This window comes from Misgurnus anguillicaudatus, chromosome 3 (genome assembly GCF_027580225.2).
Source record: "Misgurnus anguillicaudatus chromosome 3, ASM2758022v2, whole genome shotgun sequence".
In the NCBI taxonomy this organism is placed as follows: Eukaryota; Metazoa; Chordata; class Actinopteri; order Cypriniformes; family Cobitidae; genus Misgurnus; species Misgurnus anguillicaudatus.
Genome location: NC_073339.2, coordinates 17,870,845 through 17,890,681, shown reverse-complemented (window position 1 = coordinate 17,890,681; position 19,837 = coordinate 17,870,845). Strand labels below are relative to the sequence as shown.

Sequence of the window (19,837 nt, the reverse complement as noted above, 5' to 3'; positions counted from 1 at the left end):
GATATCTCAGATTTTGTACAGAAGCGTAATGAAATTTAACGGAAGTGCAAAGTCTGAAGCAGTCAGGTTAGCTCACCCTGCTCACTTGTGAGAACTGATTTATGTCCACAGAGACCTACTGTTACACCATCTAAACCGTCTGGGTCTTTGGGTCAACTGGGAAAAGAGCAAGCTTTCACCTATTGCAAACCAAGTCGAATTGGACACGGTGTCGATGAAAGCACGTCTCACCAACAAGTGTGCTCAGTCAAGATTGATGTGTCTGAGATCTCTCAGATGCAGCACAGCGGTGCCACTGAAAATTTCAGAGGCTCCTAGGTCACATGGCATCTTCGGCGGCGATTGTCTGCCTTGAGTTGATGCACAAGAGACCGCTTCAACATTGGCTATATGCCCGAGTCCCCAGGTGGGCATGACACACTGGCACCCGTCATGTTCTTTTAACACCACAGGGCTGACGCACTCTCAGCCCTTGGCAAAATCTTTTATTCCTCACAGCCGGTGTGCCTATAGGATGGGTTTCAAGGCATATGGTAGTCACCACAGATGCCTCGAAACTGGGCTGAGGTGCGGTATGCAATGGGCATGGAGTGTCAGGGCGGTGGACGGGCCCTTACCTGCATTGGCACATCAATTGCCTAGAGCTGTTGGCTGTCCTGCTAGCGATGAGATGTTTTCTTCCCATCTTGCAGGACGAACATGTGCAGGTCTGGTTAGACAACACTGCGGTAGTGGCGTATATAAATCATCAGGGTGGCATACGCTCACGCTGCATGTCACAGCTCACCTGACGCCCAGGGGCGCCATAAGGGGGGGAAGTTAGGACGATTCTAAGGGCCCATGAACTTTTGAGGGCCCCAGCCAAGGACTGTGCCGCACACGCAACCCCCTTAAGCTGAGCCCTCTTAGTTCCGCCCCGTCTTTACTCTGCATTTTAGCGCTGTCTTCAATCCAAGGTCTCACAGTGCCCGTGAACTTCAGAAGAGAGCAAGGTGTGTGTATTTACTGCTATTTGCTATGATATCTGCATATGTGCATTCCTTACTATAAATGCAGTTTACACAATGTGACGCTGGAGCAATACAATGCAGTTTTTCTTTCCACTGTAAAGTCTTCGCTCTGTTCACCCCAGGTTAAAAAAACACAAGGGGATTTACGTTCCCTGTTTTATGTTATGCCCTTATAAGCTGTTTTAATTAACGAAGCCCATATAAGCTAATTAACATAAACTAGAAATGCGATCCGTTACACACTAGTTTTGTAACGCATTACGCCAAGGAAGTATTTTTATGTAGTTGTGAATCGAGTTGGTTGTGATAAAACTGAAATGCAACTAAGGCTAAACTAGTCCAGTTATGTATATTAAAGCTTCTCAACTTCTGATACTACCCCATCTTTCATTTCCTACTCCTTAAATAAGTTCTAAGTTACACTAATCTTAGACACAGGTTACACCATCAAACCCCAACATTCAAAAATCTCATTTACTTTACAAAAAATGTCTAATTTCAGGCGCTTGGAATTTCAGGAAAAGCCTCTGCACAATGTAGTTGGTGGGGTGCTTCAGAGCATTTGTTGGATATATAAATCCTTGTTATCCTGTGTTACCGGCGGCCAGTTTATATTAACTGGAGTTATTCCATTAGATTTTAGGATTTCTGAGAAAAAAGGAGCATCACATAGTGTCAGCGTCAATGGCTTTTTATCAAATCAGTTTTGGTTTTTTTTGCTGACTGGACTTCTATATTGAAGGGGTTTTATATTCAGCAGTCAACAGACGACATTGTAAAAAATAACAAATCCTTATATAAGTTTGTGGATTTGCTTGAGCTAGAAATAGCTATTGAACATACATAAAATGTGCAAAAGGTAGATATGTAAGTACAATTTTCAGCATGGTCAAATGCTAAAACTAGTTATTCAGATAGAAAGAGCTTAAAAACAAAAACTTTAAAATGACACCAAGACCATGCCTATGGGTTCAAGAATAACAAAATACTGGCCATTTGAAACTAGAAAGTCATCACTTTATTTTTTCCCATTGTTTTCCATTTTGCGGGTGGTAAAACTACTGTGCGCGCCGTTCAAATTCATTAAAATTTCGTTCACTTGTAGTTTAGCAATTAAACTAAATGTCTATTACAACTTCAAGAATGTTTTTACTCTGCACATCACCCGAGGAAATCAGAAGTTGCGTCGAGGGGAACCAAACTGACAGCCGCGACAGCGGAGATTATCACGTACATACAAAAGAGTATTGGAAAAAGCTTGCGTCTGACCTGCAGCGATATCATTCTGGCTTGGTGGGATGTGAGCCAGCGAGTCCTCTGATTCTGACCTTGTTCTTTTACTACTCAGAGTCTAAAACAAGGAGGGCATATTAAGTGTTCATTGTATTTTCATTTTAACCGAGCAGCTATGGTTGCGCGTTTCACACACAAACACACACCTCTCCACACCACGTTGAGGCTGACTGACAGCAAAGGCGATGCATGCGCTTTTAACTTGTAAACTCAAGGGTGTATGGGTAATGTAGTCTCTGCTCTCGGTGGGACGAATTAGGAAGTGTACATTGTAAAGGGTGATTTGAAACGCGGCAGTGCAGCCAAAGGATTAAATTAAACCTCTGATTTAAACAGATGTGCAAATGAGCGTTCCGGTACACTAAAAGCACGTTCTGGGCTCAGGGAGAGGTGGTGGTACGCTCAAGAGCTATATTTAGAAGTGGCCGTACTGAGTACCGGCGCATTCCGGCCCACTAAAAGCACTGAGTTTGAGCCCAGGGAACACATCTACTGATAAAATGTATACCTTTCAATGCATTGTAAGTCACTTTGAATATAAGTGTCTCCTAAATTTTTGTAAATGTAATTTAATGTGAATGTGTGGGAAACATTGTATCTGTTTATTTTCTCTAATTAACAATGTCCTAATGCAATGATCTTGTAATAAATATTCATTTAAATATTATAGTTATAAGTGATTATAAGCATAAGTGAGATGTTTAGGGAACTACTAAATTCGAAAACATTTATTACACTATTTTACATTTTTACAGTTGTTTTCACTCTTCATTTTCAGATCGACAACACACTGACTGTATTTGCTGTCCAAAAAGCCTGCTCAAAATTACATTTTCTCCAATCCACACATGGCTTTCAATCAGCTATTGCCAGTGTTTATTATTCTAATGCTGCTGTGGACGTAGATCATATCCGTCCTGAACGGCACTGTGATGCTGAAAAAATCAGGGAAGCGCAGCAGCTTATTACTGATGGCTTGAAATCAGTGAAAACCAACATAGATAAGGAAAGCTATGTTTTCGCCCGCAACAGTTTGGGGAAAATATGTCATACTTTACAGGTATGGTAGTGTGTCAGAATATATGAAAACCTCAGATGCAAAACCCTGTGTGAATGTTTTCTCGTAAATTAGCATTTTTTAATCAAGCTCTTATGTTCACTCACCTAAAGGATTATAAGGAACACCTGTTTAATTTCTCGTTAATGTAATTATCTAATCAACCAATCACATGGTAGTTGCTTTAATGCATTTAGGGGTGTGGTCCTGGTCAAGACAATCTCCTGAACTCCAAACTAAATGTCAGAATTGAAAGGAAAGGTGATTTAAGCTATTTTGAGCATGACATGGTTGCCAGACGGGCCAGTCTGAGTATTTTACAATCTGCTCAGTTACTGGGATTTCCACGCACAACCATTTCTAGGGTTTACAAAGAATGGTGTGAAAAGGTAAAAACATCCAGTATGCGAGCTCACCAAAATTGGACAGTTAAAGACTGGAAAAATGTTGCCTGGTCTGATGAGTCTCGATTTCTGTTGAGACATTCAGATGGTAGAGTCAGAATTTGGCGTAAACAGAATGAGAACATGGATCCATCATGCCTTGTTACAACTGTGCAGGCTGGTGGTGGTGGTGGTGTAATGGTGTGGGGAATGTTTTCTTGGCATACTTTAGGCCCCTTAGTGCCAATTAGGCATCGTTTAAATGCCATGTCCTACCTGAGCTTTTTTCTGACCATGTCCATCCCTTTATGACCACCATGTACCCATCCTATGATGGCTACTTCCAGCAGGATAATGCACCATGTCACAAAGCTTGAATCATTTCAAATTGTTTTCTTAAAGCTCACGTCTGATGTTAATCTGGAGTACCTATAGAGTAGTATGACACCCTTTATGTCTCCGAAGAGTCTTTAGTTTAATCAGATTTATAAAAGAAAGATTAGCTTTACCGAATCTTTCCGATAACGTACGAAAAAATGAAGAAGGAGGAGTTACTACCGCGGGTGGAGCGAGTACGAATCAAGCAACACTTTTTAACTTATGATTCACTACATGTTCATGTCATTTATATAATATGCACGCGCCTATTTCCAACACAAGACAAAAGTCTTACCGCATGCAACTCGTGAGCCGGTTTGAAAAATCCAGCGCATCAAACACACACGCAAAACTCCGCTGCTACCCCGGATGATAAACTATATCCATTGTTTTCATAAGGTTGGCTTTCTTCTCCTTACATCCAAAAACACACTTCTTATTTCGTGCCATTGTTGAGTTTTGAAATTAAGCTTTGTCGTGAAGTTGTAGCGTCTCCCGCTGATTGACGGGTGGGCGGGGGATTTCCGGGGGAAGTGCCCATATAAAGAAGTGATACGTATAGAAAACCCCTGAAATGTCAGTTGGACCTGTAATCGAAAAAAAACCGTTCCGAAACTTGTACGAACCCTGGCGAAGTGCATTCGGCACAGAAATACTCTGTAACATGCCCAACTGCTTTTTTGACACTTTGCCTACGTTTAGCATGAGGAAACAACTCTATAACCGTGTTAATAAGTCAGAATGCTTGAAATACCATTGAACCCCCCCTTTAAACATGACAATGACTTCACTGTACTAAAATGGCCCCCACAGTCACCAGATCTCAACCCAATAGAGCATGTTTGGGATGTGGTGGAACGGGAGCTTTGTGCCCTAGATGTGCATGATTGTCTATAAGTGTGTTTTGGTGGTCGGCCCGTCTACTTTTCCAAAGCGTTTTTCAAACATTGTGCACTCCGCCTTTAAATTAAAGGCAGTTCTGAAGGCCAAAGGGAGTCAAACACAGTATTAGTATGGTGTTCCTAATAATCCTTTAGTTGAGTGTAGGTTCAGCAAGTTCACTTTAATGACAATGGAAAGGTTATTAGGAATTAGTTATTAGTAATTGAAATACCTTATTTTCAAAAAATTTACTTTAGTCATTTCATTGGTATTGAACAAATTGTACTTTGTTCAATACCTACTAAGTGCATGCAAAAATCTTCACTTCTAAAAAAGTCTCTAGTCACTCTTCACTTTCTTTTCTGAATAAAGTAAAAATGCTCAACAATTTGGTCAATGTCCTAATAAATTCAGTAAAATATATTTGGTACAAAACCCTAAAAATTCTGGGTTATTTTCAACGCACAGTACAGACCACAAAAATATGTAAGCAATAGAAATTGTGGAAATATTATAATCCGTTTTTTTAATTGTTTTTTGTCTAAGTGCAACTCCAGCAATTGCATTTACACAATTTGCAAATTTGTTTTAAAAACACTAAGTGCATTACTTAAATACCTTTAACTATGTATGTCAGACCAGTCCCTATAAATGAATACATAATGTCTGTTTGTTGTTTCTGAAAATGCGACAGGAAATGCAAATGGATGTGTTTTTATGTACAGGATTTCTACAGCCACAGTAACTGGGTGGAACTGGATAAACGTGTTCCTTTTAGCAAACTCATCAACAGGGACGAAATAATTGACAACATAGCAGGTACACTGGCAATTTTAATCACATGAACCTTTTTTTTTCATATTTTCCACATTTTGAAGCTCCAGATTTCACCCTTTTCCTGATGTAACTCTACAGCCTTTCCTCGTTAAATATATGTGGATCTATAAATATGCAAATTATTCCCCGCCTCTACTCAATCGCACAGCTCGGACCACAGTGGGACTTTAAAATAATTGACCACAAAATGTACCACAAAAGTTGTTAACAAATATTATTGTACATCTTTTAAAATCAACAAAGGTGACATCTCAATGATTTTTCACTGTGTGTTCATTTCTAGATGCCAACACAAAAACATGCAGAAACTGCAACGGAGATAATTGCAATGATAATATTCTTCCAGAATTAAAAGAGAAGAACCTCCTAACCTCAGGATATTTCGGTGTGTTTCCCTCATCCAAACCTAACGGTAAGGAAGCTTTCCCTCCAACACAGTAGTATGGGTTTAGAGCTGCTTTGGATATCATCAGCCAATAAAATTCTTTAATACATTCATGACACCAATACATTTCAGGATGAACAGACTTAACTTAACCTTCTATTTCTTTTCAGGTAAGTGTAGCCATGGTGGCAAAAATGACGTGACCAGTTTTGAAGAACCTACTGGAGGTATCAATAAAGATGAGATCACCTCAAGTCATGGCATCTATCACAAGCGTGCTGCAGATCTGGCCATCAGTGCTACCATGGAATTGCTGGAAGACATTCGACTGGCCAAAGGCAACCAGGCATTTCTTCAGTATGGGACCCTTATTCAGAGATGTTCATTTTTAATAAACCATAATGATTTTTTTAATGAAATTAATGAAATCGGCTGATTTCTGAACTTTTAATCTTTTCAGTAGTGGTGGAATTATGTGGTTAGCATACAGCAAATACACAAATAAATGCGCAAGACAGATTGACAGTGATTCTGAAATTCTCAATTTAAATAAACAGAATTTAGAATTAAGAGCCTATAACAAAAATATTCAAAATAGAAGTATATCAACTGTAAAGGACAAAACCTTTTCTCAGAAAATCAAATTGACTTTCTACTTTATTTCTCTCAGGTTGGTGGGGATGAACAAGACGTCAGTTCTGGCTTTTGTTATTGACACCACAGGCAGTATGTCTGATGACATCGAAGAGGCAAAGAGAGTGTCCTTTAACATTATTGACAGCAGGATAGAATCAGCAGAGAAACCTTCAGAATATATTCTAGTTCCATTTAATGACCCAGGTAGACCTGTTAAACTACTTTATATATGACCTGGCTACTTCAAAAATGTGTGGTGGCGGTGGTGCTTTGGTGGTGTCTAGTCATGTGTTGTGTAAATGTACATATAAAGTTCACACTGTGTTGAAGTTATCACAGTTATATAATAATACTGTTTTACTCCTACACTCTAAAAAAGATGTGTTGGATTTAGTTGGGGTTTATATGCGCCATTTTTGCATTACACTTTTTGAGTAATCCCAACTTGGATAATTTTACTCGGAATTAGCAGGAGGACCTGTGTTTTATGTACTTAAATTTATAAGTAAAGAATGTTACATCATATATTTAAGTTCATATAACACATATTTTCTTGTTAATTTTAATTAAAATTATTCCAGGTTGGGATTGCTTGAAGGGTGTGATGCAAAAATGGTGCATATATATTTTAAGTAAATCCAGCATTTTTGCTGTGAGGTAACAATAATGCGCGCTAACCCACTGTTGCCCTCTACACTGCGCACACACCTCTCAATCATGGTAACAATAAACAAACTTCATTCTTTCAAAATAACTCTTAATACAACATATAACTAACATTAACAACATATCAACATAAATAAAGCCAGAAAACATTAAAACAGTAATCTTTTTTAGTAAATATTAACCAAAGAAGTGAACATGTCGCAATGCATGCTGGGAACCATTCAGACCATTGTTTTTTTAAATTGCTTGTTCAGATTACTCAATTTGGCAAGTTGGGTAAACGAATTACAGGTTCTGCAACCTGTAAAGCAATGTGCTGCCAGACTCATGCGTCTGTTTTTTGAAGCCAGCTTCTGCACCTGAAGCATATAGCACGAGTACTCAACTTCTTTAATCGACCCTTGCAAGTCCTGTTCCGAGTGGAAACCGTTCAGGAAAACCATTTATATGACCTTGGCCACTGTACTGTAACTCAGTTTCAGGATGTTACTGACCTTCTCACAGCCTAGGCCATGAGAGTTCTTTGACCTAAAGGGCTCGTTATAGTCGTGCGTAGGTCCTACGGCGTAGCAGCGACGGCGTAGGTTCCGCGTTGGTTTTCATTTATACTTTTGCGTCGTCGTCCGCGTCGACGTGCAAACACACGCGCGACCGCTGGTGGGCAGTATCCACACGTGTAACCACAGTAGCAGCGCGACCGTCAGAGAAGAAGAAACCGGGCAAATTAACCCACAAATGAAGAAGAAACAGCAACTTGTTGTGTATGTTTTGAGAAGACCAGCAATGATGGAAGTAAATAAACAGCGACTTTTGATGCAGTTTAAGTTAAATCACTCCTCAACTTGGCTCATCTTTGTTTTCACCATCACAAACGGAAATACCTATGACGCAGTTTTTTTTACCTGACGGGAGGGGCTCTGGTGGACCAATCACAGCGCTTGCGGTCAGCGTAGAACTGACGCCCTGTTAAAAATTTTGCGAGGTGCGCATCAGGCTACGCAGAGCTACGCACAGGCTACGGATAGCCTACGCCGTAGCTACGGCGTAGAACCTACGCACGACTATAAATCTCCCTTTAGGTCCCATGTTCAACATCCAGTGGTCAGTATAAAATAATTGTACTGAAAGCACTAAATTTGAACAGCTCTTATAGAAGAAACACCCGTTTATGTGATTTTGCATGGTTGAACTTTATACTGTACATCTGTTAATAACTTTAATCAAGGGTGTACTAACTTTTGTTGCCAGCTATTTTGACAATAATGGCTGTATGTTAAGATATTTTCAGAGGACAGTAAATCAATATTGCAATACAACTACACACAATGACTAAAATAATTTAATTGCCATAGTATACCTTGAGAAGATGTGAGGGATGTATTCACTTTTGTGAGATATTGTATATGTTTATTAAATACAGATTTTGGACCATTAATAAAAACTCGGAATGCAGAGCATTTCAAAGAAAAAATCAATTTGCTCAAAGCTAATGGTGGAGACGATGAACCAGAAATGTGCTTATCAGGACTTCAGGTGGGCATTTCCATGTATATGTATGTACTGTATATAAACTCTAAAAAGTGCTGGGTTGTTTTAACTCATGGTTGAGTAACAATAACCCAGCAGGTATTCCAGCACATCATTGCATTTCACATTGCTTTATGGTGCTCAATGTGAAAGCACTATAAGACTGCATTTTAACTGCCTAATAATTAACTTTACAAGAATGTGTTTTGAAGTCTTAAAGTTAGAAATGCCCAAATTCCCGTACTTTCTGTTTTTGTTGTTTGTTCTTCAGCTGGCACTGGGCGGAGCTCCTCCATATTCAGACATTTATGTGTTTACTGATGCTGGAGCCAAAGACTTAGAATTAGAAAGCACAATTCGAGCCAGGATAGAAAACACCAAGTCAAGAGTAAGTGCCTGCAGTTTCTTCACCCGTTACCACTGCCCTATTTGTTTGCATCTCTGTCTCACTCTTTGCTTTGTGTGCTCCCAAAACCCAGGTTAATTTCATGTTGACAAAAGCCTTTTCATTCCGCAAAAGAAGGTACGTTTCACGTTCTCAGCGTTCCTCAACAAGAATGTCTCGGTCAGGAATGCAGCTGTACAGAGACTTGGCAGATGTTTCTGGTGGACAGGCAATAGAGGTCACTAAGAGTACACTGTCTCAGGCCACGACAGTTATTACTGATTCATCTGCATCTGCTCTGGTATGTTAAAATAATTTATTTATTTATTTTTATTTATTCTTTATTTGAATAGGGACAGATACAAAGAAAAACACAGATTATTACACAAAGAACAATCCGATGTCTGTAGCACAGTGTTTATAGCCATGTCTAATTCCCAACACCTGTCCCTAGAAGGGCTTTTAACAGTTAAGAATAAAAAAGTAAAAAAACAGTAAATACAAGAAAATGTCCAAAAAAACAGTTAGAACCAGTAAAAATAAGTGTGGTAAATTAAAGGCAGGGTAACACATTTGATCCTGAAACATTAGTTATGCTGGTTAAAAGTCTCCTCACATCCTGATCACTGTGTTAAGATGTTTAAATGTATTTGTAGAAATTTATGTCATCTGTGAAAGGCGTAGGACCAAAAAATATTCAACCAATCATAGATTTCGGTCCGAACGGACGTTGCCTTGTTTGTCCCTCATCCGTAAGCGTAATTTGAATGCCCACCGCACAGCAAGTCCACGCAGACACCATACATCATCGGCACGTTCACGTGCCCTCACCTCCTGTCTGTAAACAGCGAGAATGGCAAACTTTTCTGCTGAATTGACAACCTGTACAGGAGCAACAAAACGAAAGACATCTTTTATAACAACAACAGCAAAAACTGCCTGAATCAGCAAGAGCAAAAACCCAAATGAACATCGGTAACTTTACTGCTTTACCACGAGATGAAACAGCTGCAGGAGTCAAAGGGTCTGAAAGGGTCGTTGCACTGTTTATTTTGGTAAGGTAGTTGCGCAATATGTTTGTATTGAGGTGGATTCAGATATTCTACTTTGATGAAACATTGTGTTGCTTATGAAATTTGTGTTCGTTTACGGATTAGCGTAACAATATAGTTACTACGTCTACACAACTGAAAGTGTGCTTAAACTAATTCTGATGTAAACACGTTGCTTATGTTGGTTATTTTGTAAATGTTATTCACTTTGTACGACAAAGTTTCTCACTGGTGAATGAGACATGAGATGTGATCGTCTGATCTGTGCGTGTTCGTGTGTTTTGAAAGAGGCGTGACTTTGGATGGCGATTTGACTTGAGGGTGGGATCGTTATTTCATTGCTAGGCGGCTACCGTTAGCATTTCTCAAAATGTGTTACCCTACCTTTAACACATTCACTCTAACTCACCAGGCTTGTGCACAATTCAGAATTTCAGAATTGGCCTCCATTCAATTCATGAATTGGAATTTGAATTGAATTGACACCCTACAGGAAGTTGAAATGGAATTGGAATGACAGGAAGTGGAATTAAATTCATGGCAATTCAAAGAAATTCCACAGTCACAAAAACAGAAAGAATCTCCGATACATTTTGATAGGAAAGTAACTTTGGAAAATTGTTTTTTTTTTTTTTTTGAAAAAAGTACAGGGAACATTAGTACTCAGATCCACACATTTCAGAAGGTGGCAGTGATGCAACCAGACGTTGTTTGCCAACTGCCATAAATACAAGAAGAAAAAGAAGACTATGGGTTTGGCCTTTTATGTCCCAGAGTTTGAGTATGGAAACAAAGAGAGATTAACTAATGGAACGTTAGTGTACACTGCAGAGCTAGCGGCTATACAAATATCTCTTCAATGGATTGAGGAATACAATATCAGTAATGGAGGCAGTAGCGTTGTGGCAATACAACGCTTCCTACCTCTCGCTGGTCAAACTGTGCAGCCTCTTTGCTCAACACAGTATATTAAAATGCTCAACCTGTTTAGCTGGTCCAACCATGTCAAGGTTTTTTTTAAATATAGGGTGATAAGTGAGCGGCCCCTCCCCAAATGGCATAGCCTGTCGGCCTTTGATGTAAAAAGCCGCCTGAACGCCTATTTATTGCAGAACGTTTGCGATCGGATCCGTCTATTGATAGACTTGTGTGGATTAAGGATGTGTCAAATCTCTAGCATGGTGGTCAGGACATGGATGGATCAAATCTGCAGATTTGCAAAGGTTTATCTCCATATGGCGATATATGGCTATAAAGGGCAGGTGGTTTACGAAATTTCCCACTCCACCCCTGAATGGAGGGGTTAATATGTTCAGACTCAATGGCGTCTCTCTTAAGTCTTCAAACTTTTCAATCATGCAGAAATTATATATTGACCGAAATTCTGATTAGTTTATATAGACTAAAGATTGTTGGAATGTTGGTGAGGTTTGTTTGGGTGCCAGCCCATGTTGGGATTCAGGACAATGAGATGGTAGATCAAATAGCCAAAAAGCACTTCAACTAAATAATATGAAGGTAACAGTAAGTTTGAGTATGGTGTTATTGTCACACGGTGACGATCTTTTGAGGGGCGGAACCAAAATTAGGGAAGTTTAGTTCCGCGTGGAAGGTTTCCGCCCGGACCCGAGAAGATGGACACCGGAACTTCCGGTAGCGCCGCGACGGAGGAAAATCAGCGAATTGAATGCAGGTGTGTGTAGTTAACCGGAGCTGCTGATGATTGGAGGACACGCTGAGTAGGGCAGTATTTAAGAACAGCTAAAATCACAGTTTGGTGGTTGTTGTGTGCAGTGTTGAGGTGCTGTGTTGTACTCGTCTGGTGCGCTTGTTGTGGGTTGTTTATCTCTCTCTCAGGCTGAAGCTTGCGGGGCTGTGTGGACATTGCGAACCTTAAGGGTTGAAGAACGAACGGAAACGCTGGAAACTGAAACAAAACAAAGGAGAGGAAACGGAGTTAGCGTGAGTGTATACATGCATGGAAGTTATTGAGATACACAAAGTTGCTGTGTAACCCTGTTGGGGGAAGAGACGCCCCGTTTGTGTGGCTGGAGTCGATTGCAGTGTGAACCAAAACAGAGGATAGTGGGACAAAGCTTACAACACCCATGAGTATAATACTGAGTTTGAAGACGCACTGCATACTAACCTGTCTTGATAGCGAATACCTCCAAGAGAAGGAGGACGGCCCTACCCCTAAGCTAGCGTGGTGGGTGAGCCGAAGGAATATTGGCTGGGGCTAGTCACAGCGACGCAACTACCGACTGGGCCGTATTATCCATCGCCAACCAGACCCCGGCGAAGTGGAGGAAGGCGGGCGTCCTAAGTGTACACTTGAGTGCGGTGGGTGAGTCTTTGTGCTGTGGAACTTTCACTTTGACGTGGTGCTGTGTATTGCTGTGTATTGCTGTGCATTGCTGTGTGTCTCGTCAGACAAAACCCCCGCCTTCACACACCTCGTCGAGGGAGGACAAAGAGGCTGCCGGTCCCAGTGTAATCAGTCAAGTATATGTTGTGAGCACGCCTCAGGCATATAGTAACGGTGTGGTGCCCAGAACGATTCCCTTCTTGACATCCGGGTGGAGTGGCGGTGAAGAGCTGGAGTATTAGCGGTTGTGTGAGTACGACCAGGGGTCACTGTTGTTGATACCTTCACCTGTGTAATACTTACCGTTGCAGAGAGGGAGGTGTAGTAAACCCCGTCTGTCCCGAGGTCTCTTCAAAGCGGCGCCCCTGTCCGGTGTTCGATCGCCTAACGAGTAGCGAGGAGAGGGCAGCGCTCGGCCCAGTGAGACAGTGCAACGTTTTCCCCCCTCTGCAACCGCCGAGCTCGTGGAGAGGGTCCGCCCCCGACACCACATTGGAATCGTTTACTCCATCTGACACATCGAGCAAAATCAGTTGTCGTAAGTCCGCCACCCTGTTTAACCGAATTAATATATCCGAGGAATGTGATTGTCAGGAACAAAGAACGTGCTGTGTAGAATTGGAACGAGTGGAGCGCCACGAGAGGAAACTGTGTTCATCCCGTACTTACTGTACGTTGCATCCAGCGGAGAGGTGAGAGTAAATCAGTCCCAAGTAATTGTGTCTCTGTGTCCCAGCCACCACCTGTAGAGAAAGAGAGAGAGAGAGAGTGAGCGACACGAGAAGAAACGGTGTGCATTCCGTACTTACTGTACTTTATATCCAGCGGAGAGGTGAGAGCACATCCGCCCCGAATAACTGTGTCTCTGTGTCCCAGCTGCTGCCTGTGGAGAAAGAGAGAGAGAGTGAGCAGCACGAGAAGAAACTGTGTGTATCCCGTACTTACTGTACGTTATATCCAGCGGAGAGGTGAGAGCACATCTGCCCCGAATAACTGTGTCTCTTTGTCCCAGCTGCTGCCTGTGGAGAAAGAGAGAGAGAGTGAGCGACACGAGAAGAAACTGTGTGCATCCCGTACTTACTGTACGTTATATCCAGCGAGAAGTGAGAGCACATCTGCCCCGAATAACTGTGTCTGTGTGTCCTAGCTGCTGCCTGTGGAGAAAGAGAGAGAGAGTGAGCGACACGAGAAGAAACTGTGTGCATTCCGTACTTACTGTACGTTATATCCAGCGGAGAGGTGAGAGCACATCAGCCCCGAATAACTGTGTCACTTTGTCCCAACTGCTGCCTGTGGAGAAAGAGAGAGAGAGTGAGCGACACGAGAAGAAACCGTGTTCACCCCGTACTTACTGCATGTTGTATCCAGCGGAGAGGTGAGAATATACCATTTCCGAATAACTGTGTCTTTGTGCCCCAGCCTGTAGTCGGCAGAGTGAGGAAGAGGAAATCGCCGCCTGTGGAAAGAAGGAGAGAGAAAAAAGGAAAGAACCCTATACTTACCCGGCCTCGTTCCAAGCGAAGGCGAGGGGAGGTCCCTCGCAGCTGGTAGTAACCGATCCCCTGTGTCCTGCAGCAGCCTGTAGGAAAAGGAGAGGAAAGAGATACACGTGAGACAAAAGAACGTTGTTACAACCATCCCCCAGATCACGTACGGAAGAAACCCAGCAAGGAGAGACAGGTACACAATAGGAATACATCAGGCCCAAAACTCATCTTGTTTTATTTCTGCCTCCAGGAGGAAGAGGAGGGCACCACGGGTAGTAAAGACTAGGCGGGAGCCGAGTCCCACACCCCCCGGTCTGCAGTGCTCTGGACTCCTGCTGCCCCCCCCCCCCCTTCTTCTTGTTACTCTTCCTGGCCGTGGCCTACCTGGAGGGCAGAGCCGAGAGTATTAGTTTTAATAGCCCCCTTTCCCATTTCCCAAATTCATTTTAAATATTTAAATAAATAAAGTTATTGTTTTACACTTACGTGCACTCGTGTTGTCTGGTCATTGGGTTGGCTTTGTTGACCTCCTCGAGGTGGAAGTTAAAAAGGGGCGTGGCTTTAGCCTAACAGTAGCCAGCCCCGGGGTGTGACATTGTGTCATTTTGTTCTTTTAGAAAAAAATATGTCAAACTTTAAGCAAATAAACTAGAAGACTTAAAAACTAGAACAAAACACAGCAGTAACAAACTTAGTCTTATCAAAACAAAAACTCCATAACACCTTCCTGATGTGTACACAGATGTTAAGTTGCCGGCAATGCACAGTACAAGTGATATGGTGGTATGTTTTTAAGTCCAGTTAACCTGTGACAGATGCCATCTCAAAAAGGAAAAAAACACATTATCGCGTACCTTCTCTGGAGCTGTTCCACAACTGTGAAATGATCTGCCGATTGCAACACGATCTGCTGACTCTGTAGCTGTCTTTAGGAATCGGCTAAAAACCCATCTCTTCCGCCATTACCTCACTTCCTAATATATTACTTAGTATCTTTCTCTATTTTTTTTTGTTCTTTATCTCTGTCTATACATTTTTTTTTTTTAAATAACCCTAACCCTTGACTATGTTTACTGTGTTAGACTTGATGAGACTTCCAGTGCACTTTTGTATTGCTGTTCTTGTGTTGCTATAATTGCTTCTATTGTTTACCTCATGTGTAAGTCGCTTTGGACAAAAGCGTCTCCTAAATGACTAAATGTAAATGTAAATAAATTAACTTTAAATATTGCATTTTACATTATGTAAACATGTAGTACCCATTAATTTGATTTATACCTACATATATTTTTTGAAGGTGACTGTCCTTCAGGTAGTGAGAAATCCAGCCAAGGCAGAAAAATTTTCTTTTGTGTTGGATTCATCTCTGTCCAGTGTGACTATGTATATCACAGGTGTCTCTCCAGTCTTTACCCTCTACAACCCAACAGGTGAGCTAGACATACTGTATATACTGACAATATGACACTAACTGCACATTATTGGGTGCAATTCTAAAGAAAATCTTTCCTTGAAAATGAAGCACTAAAGAATTGGGGCTAAAAATGTGTGGACATAGTTATTTTTGCTCGTGACCTTCTTGCATATATTGTAGGAGATGCAAACTTTATGGGAGGAGAGTAATTGATTCTTGCACTGTGGTTAACTAAGGTTTGCGTTTTTCAAATTAGTGGTATTTGTGCCATTATTTAATTTCCAAGAAAGCATGTCTTAAATTGCTGTGGTTGTTATGTCAGTGCATTTTTGAATTGCGCTCTCACGCTAATTTAGTAAATATGGCACAAGTGTAAACCATGTGGCATGTATCAAAGAGCTGATTTGTACCTGTTGTCTCTTTCAGGTGTGTCTCAGTCAGGATCAGTGAAAGATGGTCCTCTAGGTAGCATTCAGACTGTGGGGAATCTATGGAGAATTCAACTCAACTTAAAGAATCAGAATGGGGTATGGAGCATCAGTATTAACTCTGCAAGTCCCTACACCATTAAAATCAGGGGTAAGAGAGATTTATGTTTTGTTTTTAGATGTCATTTGAAAAAAAATAAATCTTGAATTTTTTTCTGTGCCTAAATTTGGTTCAGGACAATTAGTTTTAGCAATAATACTGCTTTTTAAGTGCCATAAAATGTCTGTTTTCCCAATAAAAATGAATTATTGCCTGTTCATCAGTATGTGACACATTATTTATCTGCATTATACACTTCAACACAGGTCAGAGTTCTTTCGACTTTATCTTTAACTTTGTGGAGTCTGAAGGACTTCATGGGGACTTTGTGCCAAAAGACAATCGCCCTATCAGTGGTAATGATCTCGCTAACATCTTTGCCAAATATAACATTTCTTATTACTAAAAGTCAAATTTAATTTAAAATACAGAGTACTGAGTTTATCTGTGACTATTATACAGTTTTATGTTGTGCATACTGTAAGTTTATCAATTCATGAAACCTGAAAAGCATTTAAAAAATGTAACATCATCAGTCATAAAAATAAACAATGATTGATGTAAAAATGTATTTGAAAATGTTTTGTTTCTGTCATCACAGGTGGAAATGGCACCTTGTTTCTCTCTGTGACTGGAGGTGAATTTATCACAGTCACTGACGTACTTCTAGTTGAAGCTTCAGGGTCGAATACTGTTAATGGAACCATACAATCATTGGGTGGGTCAGACTACCTGATACACTTACAAAGAATCCCAGAATGGCCATTTGTAGTCCAACTGAAAGGCCTGTTGAATGGCCTAACTCGATCATCTCTTGGCCAATTCCAGAGACAGTCATCCACTCAACAAAGAGCCTCTAGCATTAAAATCACGGTGAGCTTAAAGACAATGTTTGTCGACTGTGCTGTTTGACTTTACAGCCAATTTACAACAAATAAGAAATTAAGGGGCCATTTACCAGTATGAAGCTTACAGAATCCATTCTTTCCTTTATCAGGCCGATTCACAGAGCACTTTAAAGCCTGGAATCCCTCTGAATGTCAACTTTACAGTGACCAGTAAGCAAACAAAAGGCAGCTATATCATCCGAGCCAGGAATGACCGTGGTTTCAACGTCTCTGTCCCCAGTTCCCTGAGTGTAAAGGCAGGAGGAAGCACTCAGGGAACCGCAACGCTGACCCCTCCCTCCAACACAGAGTCCGGGACTGATGTCACTCTCACCATTGAGGCAGAAGATCCAGGGTCCACTGACCTGAATTACGTGAAACTGCAACTCACCGTCATGGCTGAGGTAAAACCTAAAAAACATTTACCACTGCTACTGTATATCTACAGTAATTTTTTACTGTATCTTCTGACACTATTTTTCCTTGTTTGTTTGTAAACAATATTAACCATGTCATTTTTTTAAAACCATAACAAACACAACTGCTACACACTTATTCACTTCAATTATTCTTGTTTTGCGACAGATAACTGATGTCTCTAAACCTGTGTGTGAAAAAGTGAGCATTAAAGCTGACTGCCCTGTGGTGTGCAGCAATGCATCATGGGAACTTTCTGCAAACCTGAATGATGGTAATGGTACAGGCATAGCCAAAGTGTTCATAAACATCGGCAACGGCTCTCTCAGTACAAGTCAACTAATGAGTGAGGATGGCACTAATGTGACCGTAGCTTTCTACAATGCTTCCTGCTGTTCTCCAGAGGTGCAGGTAGTGGCTGTTGATGGGGTGGGAAATGTGGGTAAATGTTTCACTTCTATTAAGAAGATATCTGTAAATACCATCACCACAAACACTACAGTAAAGCCCTCAGTGGCCGCCACATCGAGCGGAGGTTTTGTGTCATTCTCTAAGTATATTTTTCTTTTCATCTTAGTTGTTTTCTTTATGTGGTAAAGGGAAACTTAGGGCCATACTGGACATTAAGATACGATATCAAGTTTAGCATGCTGATTAAACATACTGTATATGTTTTTTTCTTACAAACTGCCAAACTGTCTGTCACGCTTAAATGTAAGAGCACCGGCTGTTATGACTTTAATTCTGTGTTTGAAATTTTACCCATGCATCTAATATGTACAATAATCACTCTTTTTTTTGGGGGGGGGGGTTATTCAAAAGATGATCTTCTCTGTTTTTTTCTAATGAATATTTGTATATGAAATAAAAATGATGTACAGTAGGCTATGTAAAGTAGAATGAGTAGAAAAAAAATTTTGATAACAATGATTAATAAATATAATGTTCAGGTACTTAAACGCTAGCTTGTACATTTGTGAAAATGTTGCCATATAAACCCAACTACACTGTCCTAGATATTTTTATTATATATACACTATCCTTTAGCTCAACAATGTTACTTGCTTATATATATATATATCGTTTTCAAAACATTTGTAGTAGTTGCAAAAAACTCAGTAACTATAGTAAAGTTTTTTAAAGCACTTTTCAGTTTCAAAAGACTCTACAAGTCATTTTACCATGCACAGTCACAACCAATTTACAGAGGAAAATAATTCATCACATTTAAAGGATTTTAGAGTGTTTCCCATGTAATATATTTCATTTTTAAAGCACACATGGACTATGTTAACATAAGAAACATTGGCATGATGGTTATTTAGGAAACGTATTTTCTCTCATGCATTCACGCCCAATAATTATTCTTGCTTAAAGGTGCAGTGTGTTTAGCGGCATCTAGTGGTAAGGTTGCGAATTGCGACCAACAGCTCAGTCCAATGCTCACCTCTTGCTTTTGAAAAACATAGAGAAACTATGGTAGCGACCACCGAACAAACATGTGATCGTTGGCTTCTGTAGAAACATGGCTGCACAAAATGGCGACTTCCATGTAAGGGGACCCTCTGTGTATGTAGATAAAATGTCTCATTCTAAGGTAATAAACACATAACGGTTCATTATGAAAGGTCTTTATACACCCCATATAATATAGTTTTTGTATATTATTTTGCATTTCTGTCAAGATTTCTGTCAAGATAAAAATTAAGAGGTTCTAAATCCTTTAAAGGACAAGTTTGGTATTTTACACTTAAAGCCCTGTTTTCAGATTGTTTATGATGAAATAGAACGGTTTTGACTGAAATTTTGACATATTCGGCTGCCCCGAGAATTTTCGGGTGTTTGTGTTTCACCTCCCACCTCTACAATGGGTTTATAGGTGTACTGTAACAATCCTTCCTAAAATGCATTAAACTTTCGTTTACAAAGACGTGAAACTCACCGATTGGTCAGGGGTGTTCACTGGTATGCTCACACAAAAATCGCTGCAAAAGATGCTTTCCAACAGGTGTTTTAGCATTCGTTGTTAACATGTGGGCCTATTTCTCCATATGCCTATAAGATTTACCTGTGTTATGTTCAGTGCTTTAAGTGGCCCAAAAGAGGTGCCGGTACTCTATTTTTTATTTATTTTTTATTTTTTTATTTATTTTTTTTGCTGACTCGACTCCTATATTGAAGGGGTTTTATATTCAGCAGTCAACAGACGACCTTGAAAAAAATAATAAATCCTTTTATAAGTTTG

General features: G+C 40.4%; 1 protein-coding gene across 2 annotated transcripts in view; it reads left to right on the top strand.

The window, feature by feature from the left end:
• The window catches only part of LOC129444360 (von Willebrand factor A domain-containing protein 7-like), a 28,827-nt gene extending 10,271 nt beyond the window's left edge, over positions 1-18,556 (top strand). Inside the window, exons 3-16 of one of the 2 annotated variants that reach the window (XM_055204985.2) lie at positions 3,082-3,363; positions 5,729-5,822; positions 6,124-6,252; positions 6,396-6,582; positions 6,896-7,065; positions 8,948-9,060; positions 9,326-9,442; positions 9,534-9,740; positions 15,644-15,776; positions 16,187-16,339; positions 16,555-16,644; positions 16,890-17,161; positions 17,286-17,579; positions 17,761-18,556. In XM_055204985.2, coding sequence (XP_055060960.2) covers positions 3,082-3,363; positions 5,729-5,822; positions 6,124-6,252; positions 6,396-6,582; positions 6,896-7,065; positions 8,948-9,060; positions 9,326-9,442; positions 9,534-9,740; positions 15,644-15,776; positions 16,187-16,339; positions 16,555-16,644; positions 16,890-17,161; positions 17,286-17,579; positions 17,761-18,189 — 2,670 coding nt within the window. In that variant the 3' untranslated portion in view covers positions 18,190-18,556. The remainder of the gene's footprint in view (positions 1-3,081; positions 3,364-5,728; positions 5,823-6,123; positions 6,253-6,395; positions 6,583-6,895; positions 7,066-8,947; positions 9,061-9,325; positions 9,443-9,533; positions 9,741-15,643; positions 15,777-16,186; positions 16,340-16,554; positions 16,645-16,889; positions 17,162-17,285; positions 17,580-17,760) is intronic. The other variant, XM_055204986.2, reaches the window with a different exon arrangement.
• Positions 18,557-19,837: the final 1,281 nt, after the last annotated feature.